Here is an 8,912-nt window from a genome sequence, read left to right on the forward strand (position 1 = left end):
GAGGCGGCCATGCAGCGCCCTCAGTTCAGCAGCAGGCAGGAGAGGCGGCCATGCAGCGCCCTCAGTTCAGCAGCTATGTTGCCTCCCAAAGGCATCTGTAGAATATTTAAAGCAGGGCATGAAGAAGGCCTAACTGGCTGCTTAGCTGATGGTTTCTACTCCAGGCAGCTAGGGTGCCAGGTAAGAGACTAACTTGTCAACTAGAGTCAGAGGGCCCTGAGCTGATTAGGAGGAAAAATAAAAATAAAGGGATGCTTATCTGGGTATGGGCGGATACTTTAATTCCAGCCCTTTGGAGACAGAGATGGACATTATCTCTGAGTTCAAAGCCAGTCTGGTCTCCATGTGAGTTCAGGCCAAACAAGGCTACATAGTGAAACCCTGTCTCAGAAAACGAAGCATGAGCAGTGAAGTGCTTCCACATTATTTAACCTAATATCCCCGAGGAGACTCGGGTCCTCACATTTGCCCCCAGAGACAGCCCGAGAGGGAGGCCCGTGTACTTCACAATACGCTGGGCACCTCTAAAGCCACACTCTCCGTCATACATTGCTTTTAATGGTGAAATGTAGTTTAAGCTGGAATTTTCTGAGCTGCAACGGAACCTTTGCTGTGGGAAGTGTCAGGCCACTCTCTCACGAGGCACTGCACCGGCAGGGAGGAGTGGAGCATGGAGTCCGGCAAAGAGCTCTTCTGAGGCTTTCCCTGGAGTGACTGACACCATGCAGGGAGTGTGTGGCACTCTGGGAAGATGGCTTCCAGCTCAAACCCGTCACCCTGAGTTCATTCCCTGGAACCTGTGTTAAAAAAGCAAGACCAGTGCCAGATGGTGGTGGCACACGCCTTTAATCTCAGCACTATGGGGTGGGGCCGGGGGAACAGAGGCAGGTAAACGGCAAATGTCTGAGTTCAAAGCCAGCCTGATCTACAGAGTGAGTTCCAGGATGGCCAGGACAACACAGAGAAACACTATCCTGAAAAACTAGATAGATAGATAGATAGATAGATAGATAGATAGATAGATAGGCAGGCAGATAGGCAGAATAGGCAGATAGATAGACAGACGATAGCTACATAGATGATAGGTAGGTAGAGAGATGGATAGCAGGATGCAGCAGTGCACATCTATAACCCCAGCGCCCCTACAGTGAGATGGGAGGTACCGACAGGAGACCTATAAGCTCATATACCAGCTAGCCTGGAGTACACAGCACAGCAGAAACAAGAGAGACCCCTTAAGCAAGGTAAAAGGGAGAACTAACAACTGAACGTGGTCTCTGATCTCTGCACATACTCCATGACATGAGTGCACCACATTCATTCTCATTCTCTCTCTCTCTCTCTCTCTCTCTCTCTCTCTCTCTCACACACACACACACACACACACACACACACACACAAAAAACTCAATTTAAATTGTAGTCCTCTACATATATGGTGACAGTTGTGTACCTTGGTCTACTTGTGGGACCCTTAAAATGGACGCAGGGACTGTCCCTAGTGCTTTGGCTGGCTCCTGGGACCTACTCCTCATATACTGGATCGCCTTGCCCAGCCTAAATACAAGGGGAGGTGCTTGGTCTGACGACAACTTGATATGCCATGCTTGGTTGATACACATGGGAGGCCTGCCCCTTTCTGAACAGAAACATGAGGAGTGGAATGGGAAGAGAGGGAAGAGGGGAAACTTTGGTTGGGATGTAAAAAGAAAAAGAAAGAAATTGTAATTAGTTAAACAGGGAGGCTGGACACCACATACCTTTAATCCCAGCACACAGGAGGCAGAAGCAGGTGAATCTCTGTATTGTAGGTCATCCTGGTCAACATAACAAGCTTTGGGACAACCAGAGCTATGTGAGATTCTGTTTGAAAAGTAATATACAAGCAAATATCAACAAAAACAGAATGGAGAAGTTGGGGCGGGTCCTAGAGAGCATCAGCCTGTGGGTCCCCATTGGGATCAAACGGGGGATCTAGCTTGTTTTCAATTCTCTTCAGTTGCTTATTTCAAAATAAGAATGTATTGAGCTGGTTTCAGAGAGTAGACCTTGGGGTGCATCACTGCACCGTTCATTGTTCTTGGCAATGACTGACTCAGTTCTGAGTGATTATCTTGTAGTTTTTAAATTTTGTAAGCCTGTGAGGGTGTACAGCCACGCTTGTACACTACTTGTACGCAAGTAGGCACCTAGCGTTCTGCTCCATGGTAGGTACTTGAGGAAGGGAGGTACTCACAGAAGCCACTAGGAGGCACTAGTCCTCCTTGACTTGTGCTGGGTCATCCTCTTGCTCAGGGTGCTCACTGTGCTCAGGGTGACCTGGGAGCAGGGCAGTTCTCTGAGCTTTGATTAATCTGGCCTCTCAGAGCATAGGAAAGTATGTTTTAAGTTACTCAATAGTGTCCCCTTAACCACAGAGGTGGTCCTGGATCGAGTCTATGGCCATAATCACCCAGAGCATGCCCAAGAGTCAGAGACCCAAAATTACCCGAAGCTGTCAGGTAGTTTTGAACCATGATCATTGCATGAATTATTATACAATTCTGGGGATTTTTTTTTTTACCTTTGGCTTTGCTGATTTTCTTACAATATTAATGTTTACCATACAGTACTCATTATAACCATTCTGGTGTTTCTGTGAGTGGCTTAGTCACCGTCCATCCAGACAGTGAGATGAAGCAGTGTGGCCGCTTTCACTTTCAGTGGCGTTGGACACTTCAGTGTGTGGAAACTTTTTGGAACTTTGCAATACAAATACAATTTTTTTTTGTATTAAACTTTTATTCCCAGAGACTGTGGGCAGCAAGAAAAATCAAAAAGGAGAGGAGAACAAATTGGCACACACTGTAATCCCAGGACTTGGAGTCTTGAGGCAAGGGGATGGTGGGCTTGCATAGCAAGACACTGTCTCAAAAGAAAGAAAAGCGTTGGATCCTCAGGACGCGCATCTATCAGGCGGCTCACAACCACCTGTAACTCCAGCTCCAGTGACTCTGGTGGTTCTGTGTTCTGTAGACACCTATACAACATAGATAATTAAAAATAAAATAATAAAGCTTTATTTAAAAGGGGGAGCTGGAGAAATGGCTCAGCAATTATGAACACTTGCTGCTTTTGCAGAGGAGGACCCAACTTGAGTTCCCAGCAGCCACATTGGACAACTCAGAGCAGCCAGTAACTCTAACTCCAGAGAGCTGGATGTCATCTTCTAGCCCACAGGAACACACACATGAATAAAAATAAACTCTTCAGCACTGGAGAGCTGACTCAGTGGTGAAGAGCACTTGTGTTTGCAAAGCTCCCAGGTTCGATTCCCAGTCCCCCATGGAGGCTCACCACCTCTGTTAGCACCAGCCTGTATGTTGTGCACAGATATACATGCAGGCAAAACACTCATACAGGTAAAATAATAAAAATTAAATTAAATCTTTTTTTTTTTTTTTTTTTTTTTTTAGAAGAGGAAAAGAGCGGGCTGGTGTGCATATTCAGCACTGCGAGGAGTGCTGGTGTCTGCCGCCATCTGCTGAGAGTCAGGAGGTGTGTTTCAGATACCCGTGTCATCCCTCTCCTGTCGCTCCTCCTCCCTCTGCAGGTCCACATGAAGGATGTCATGTCAGCACTGTGGGTCTCAGGGCTGGACTCCAGCTACCTGCGGGAGCAGATGCTCAATGAGCCCTTGGTACGGGAAATCGTCAAAGAGTGCAGCAACATCCCGCTCAGCCAGCCGCAGCAGGGGGAGGCCATGCTGGCCAGCTTCAAGCCGAGGGGCTACTCAGAGTGCATAGTGACCATTGGAGGGGAGGAAAGAGTGTGAGTGTGGGAGGGGCCTTGGGAGAGGGGTGTGGGGGGAGGGGGAGTTACAACACACAAGAAATGCAAGGTAATATTCTGGACCAAAATGTGACAGTAATTGGCTTTCTGAGATGGTTAACCGTGTGTTGACCTCTGACATTGACCGTGGGGTTCGACTGTGAACAGAAATGTAAGACATCAATTGTGTATTTCCTTAGTTCACGGAAACCCACGGCCGCCATGCGATGTATGTGCCCTCTCTACGACCCTAATCGGCAGCTGTGGATCGAACTGGCCCCTCTGAGCATGCCCAGAATTAACCATGGTGTTCTCTCAGCAGGTACGCTCCGCTTAGCTCTAGCAGAGCCCTGACCAAGGAGTATGTCATTTCCGGCCTATGCAGATACGCAGGCGCAATTTTTCCTGGTGTGGTGCCACACACCTTTAATCACAGAACTTGGGAGACAGAGGCAGGAGGATCTCTGAATCTGAGACCAGCCAGGTCTACCTAACAAATTTAGGTTAGTAGGGATATGTAGTTGTATACTGTCTCCAAAAAAAAGATAGGGAGTGTGGCCCTACAGTAGTGTGGCCAGGCTCTGTGCTCCATCACCACCTGGTGTGGTGACATGAGTTCCAGGGGGCAAACTCAGGTTATCAGCCTTTGCAGCAAGCTCCTTTTCCTGCTAAGCCATTTCATCTGCCCTTTTCGTCTTCATCCATTTGTCCTCCTGCCTGTGCTGCCTCTGCTCTTAGAAGTCTTGCCAAGCATGTCAGACCTTTCTCCTCCATCCTCTGCTTGCTCGTCTCGGCTTCTGGCTTCTGTCTCTCTCTTGCTGGCTTGATGGTGGCTTTTGATTTATCTTCTGTGACTTTTCAGCTTTGAGATCTATTGGTCCATCCATGGGGCTTTTCTGTTTCTGTTTCTCTGTGAATCTTTGCTCGGTGTACACTCATTTTGTAGTTACGTTTTCCGGTTGTGGCAAGGGTTGCTGCTTTGCCTTCTGTAGTTATCCGGTCGAGTCTTGGCAACCCCGTTGCCAGGGCTTGCTTCTGCTCTCACTCCATGGGACCATGTTTCCTGATGTGCCTGCGAGCTTCGCTGGATGTTCTTCTTCACAGGAACAATTAATGCCTTGCAACATGTCAGGTAGCCTGGGCTTGCATGAAAGTGCCCTCTTTCTTCAGTAGAGGTTTGACATTCGTTTCTGATAATCGCAGGAAAATACTGTGTTTCCAAAATTGAGTTCAAGCTTGAAACTTTCTAGACAAGCAGGAGGTTTAAATCAGTCAGGCTGGACAAGGTGGGAAAAGGCACTTGCCACCACTGAGGACCTGAGTTCAATCCCTGGGGCTCACACAGTGGAAGGAGAGAAACAACCCCTGCAAGTTGTTCTCTGACCTTCATATGTGATTCGTGGCATGTGCACATGCACGTACATACACACACGCACTTGAAACTGTTTTAATTTTAATTTTTTGAGAATACCATTCATGAGTACATTTTATATTTATACTGTTCCTATCCTTTCCTCTTCTCATGTCAACTCTTCTGTGTTCCACCATGACTCCATCTCAAATTAATGACCTTTTGTAAAATATATATATGTACATACACACACACATATACATATGTGTGTGTAATCTCCTGAGTCAATATTGTCTGTATGTACGTGTATCTAGGGTTGACCACTTAGGATTGGGAAACCTATCTAGCTGCCTCTAGAACTTCCTCTAGTAGCACACGGAGCCTTATGAGATTTTTCCCCTGCTGTGTTGGCTGTGGACGGTTGTGGTCTTGTGTAGGCGACCCAGCTGTTGAGAGTTCGCTGGTGCAGCTTCCCTTCCTGTCTAGAAGACACTGTCTCGCAGCAGATGTCCTGGCCCATCTGTCCCCACCCTCTCTTCCATGATGTCCTCTGAGCCTTAGATGCAGGGCTTGTGTTGTGATGTCCCAGTTAAGGTCAGGCACCCTATGGCCATTTACTTCCTACAGTCTGGCCAGTGGTACTCACTGCTCTAGCCTCTAGACAGCAGCCTCTTTGACGAAGCTGAGAGCCACACTCATGAGGGAGAATGTGTACAATGTCAAATGTAATTTTTTTGAGGGTTTGGTTATAGTTTATTCAGTGGGTTATGGAGGGAAGGGAAGAAGAGAGACAGGCACAGAGAGAGAGAAAAAAAAACACAGAGAGAGAAACAGAGAGAGAGGAAGGGGGAGGAGAAGAGAGAAGAAGCTACCTTTTCGGGAGACGGAAGAAAAAAGTGTCAAATATAATTTTAAAAAAGAAAGTTGAGCTAGGCGGTGGTGGCGCACACCTTTAATCCCGGCACTTGGGAGGCAGAGGCAGGCGGATCTCTGTGAGTTCGAGACCAGCCTGGCCTACAGAGCGAGTTGTAGGTCATCCAGAGCTACACAGAGAAATCCTGTGTCAAAAAACACAAACAAACAAACAACGACAGTATTGAGTAAAGTAGAATGGCCAGAGTGACTAATAAGTTTGGATCTGTCACCAGGGAACAAGAAGGCTGTGAGGGGTGGGGAGGGGAGCTCTAAATGCACCATAGCACTTGCTGAAGGTGTCCTGTGTGTCCCCTGTGCTTTCTTCAGAAGGGTTTTTGTTTGTGTTGGGGGGCCAAGACGAAAATAAGCAGACACTGAGCTCGGGAGAGAAGTACGACCCAGACGCCAACACGTGGACTCCTCTCCCACCCATGAATGAGGTACGGCGCGGTTTGTCTCCAAGGTGTTTCTTTTCTCCGCGGCACCTTTACTAGTGTGGTTTCTAGTGTACAGAAAGAAGAAGCAGCCCGCTGCCTGGAGCCCTGCATTCTCTCATTGCCTCTCCTGCCTTTTCCTACCCCGCCTCCTCGTGGCCTGCTGCCTAGCACCACCTCCCTGTTGCTTGCCCTAGCCTCCTTCCTCTCTTGTTCCCCACCTCTGCACACGCTGGTTTTTCGTGTTCCTACAGAGACTCCACAAGCCTGGAAGTTGTTATGTTCTGTTTGGGCTGTGGGCAAATGATAAGCCTCTCTGGCTTCCTGATACTCTGGCATGCCCTGTTCCCCACGAGGGCCAATCCTGGCCACCGATAGTCCACAGTACCTGGCTTTTGTCATCTGTCACAGTCTCCTCAGAAGCCTGCCTGCCCATAAGTGCTCAGAATCAATGCCACGGATTTAGTTATCCTGGGAGGCAGGCGTTCTGAGTTCTGTAGATTAAGCACAGAATCTCTGAGCCTGCATCTTTGGTCCCTGGTCCTGAGGAGTGACTGGTTCTGTCCGTTGTACTGAGGAAGCCACACATAATAGTTCCTAGGAGAAAGAGTATCACAGGCTCTTCTCTGCTGGGATGCTGGAATAAGACAGTGCCTGTGACATTTAGCAAACTTTGAACATCCACTTTCTCCTACAAAGTTTTGTGCTATCTTTCCAGGCAAGACACAACTTTGGGATCGTGGAGATAGATGGGATGCTGTACATCCTTGGAGGGGAGGATGGTGACCGGGAGTTGATTTCCATGGAGTGTTATGATATTTATTCAAAAACCTGGACAAAGCAACCTGACTTGACCATGGTTAGAAAGGTGAGTGCAATGGGCTGCGGTAGCTGGTGTCTTTGCAAGCTGACTCCAAAGTCAGTGTCTCCTCCTGGGGATGGTTGTTGCAGTGGGGAGGCTCATACCCAGGGACTCAGATAGTGTTCTTCTGCTACACAAAGTCCCCAGCACACATCTTCATTATTCAGTATGCTTTTGAACAATTCCGAGAGGATCAAGGCTCGAGAATTCTAGACAGATCTCTGCTGGCAGCTTGCCTTCATGTCAGCAGTTACACGTCCCAAGTGGAAAGAGCCCTTGCAAGTGTTAGTCTACCTCCGAGCAGCAGTGCTGGCTTGCAGGGTCTGTAGAAAATAGCCTGATCTCTCCTGCATTCCTCATGCCCTCTACAAGTAAAAAAACTGTAGTGGCTTCCTCCCGTGAGCCTCCCTCACTTAGCCTCAGGTCACAGGCAGAGCTGTCCATCAAGCCATCTGGATATCCTGTCTTCTCTTACTGTGTACCCGTCCAATGAGAGCATTGTGACAGCGACTGAGCAGCTCATTGTTCCAAGAATCTTAACTCTTGGGAACTCAAATACTGGTGAAAGGAGACAGATGCTGGAAAGCCCCTTCTACTCCCATCTCAGCCATCCCGGTTTTTAAAGCTCCCGTGAAAAGTCAGATATATTATGGGGACATCAGGATGGCTCAGTGGGTAAAGGCACTTGCTGCCAAGCTTCCAAATGGTGGAAGAAGAGAGCCAGGGCAAAAAAAAAAATAAATAAATAAATAAAAAATAAATAAATAAAAATAAATAAATAAATAAAAAAACTTTATAAGATTAGGGGCTGGGGTCCAGTTTCGTGGCAGAACACCGGCCCCGCATGGCCTCACAAAAAGTATAGTTACTGCTTCTTTGCTGAAGATGGATGAATACTCCTTCTCTGGGGATTTCCAGTACTTGCCTCCAGCTCTCTCCACCTCCCAAGCCCTGTGGGGTCATGCGAAGAGGTGTCATTGTTTTGCTCTTAGGAGTCAGCACTTGTCCTACGTATGTGACCATGCTCTCTGCGTCAGTTGCTGTCTGCTCATCCAGTTCCAATGACAAATGGTACCTCTCCCTGCCATTGTGCTTTTTTTTTTCTTTCAGATTGGCTGCTATGCAGCTATGAAAAAGAAAATCTATGCCATGGGTGGAGGATCATATGGAAAATTGTTTGAGTCTGTGGAGTGTTACGATCCCCGGACCCAGCAGTGGACTGCCATATGTCCACTGAAAGAGAGGAGGTGAGGCAGAGTGTGTGTTGCGTGCCCCTCAGTGTGCCACTGTTGATGGAGCTGAGGCCTCGGAGTACGGCATCTCCTAAAACAGAAGGCCCCTGTGCCGTTACAACAAGCAATAGAGACTGGGAAGGGAGCTCAGCGTTAGAGGGTGTGGTGTGCTGCACGGTGTCGGGACCAGGGTTCAGATCCCCAGAACCTGAGTCAGTGCCAGGTAGGTAGTCCCGGCACTGGAAAGGCAGTGCCAGGTAGGTAGTCCCGGCACTGGAAAGGCAGTGCCAGGTAGGTAGTCCCGGCACT

General features: G+C 48.2%; 1 protein-coding gene across 1 annotated transcript in view; it reads left to right on the forward strand.

Annotated features, from left to right (window-relative positions):
* Positions 1-8,912, forward strand: part of Gan (gigaxonin) — a 53,820-nt gene that overhangs the window by 30,941 nt on the left and 13,967 nt on the right. Inside the window, exons 4-8 of the mRNA XM_005345734.3 lie at positions 3,592-3,809; positions 4,010-4,131; positions 6,403-6,515; positions 7,228-7,377; positions 8,482-8,618. Of these exons, the coding sequence (XP_005345791.1) occupies positions 3,592-3,809; positions 4,010-4,131; positions 6,403-6,515; positions 7,228-7,377; positions 8,482-8,618 (740 nt within the window). The remainder of the gene's footprint in view (positions 1-3,591; positions 3,810-4,009; positions 4,132-6,402; positions 6,516-7,227; positions 7,378-8,481; positions 8,619-8,912) is intronic.

This window comes from Microtus ochrogaster, chromosome 4 (assembly GCF_000317375.1).
Source record: "Microtus ochrogaster isolate Prairie Vole_2 chromosome 4, MicOch1.0, whole genome shotgun sequence".
Taxonomy (NCBI): domain Eukaryota; kingdom Metazoa; phylum Chordata; class Mammalia; order Rodentia; family Cricetidae; genus Microtus; species Microtus ochrogaster.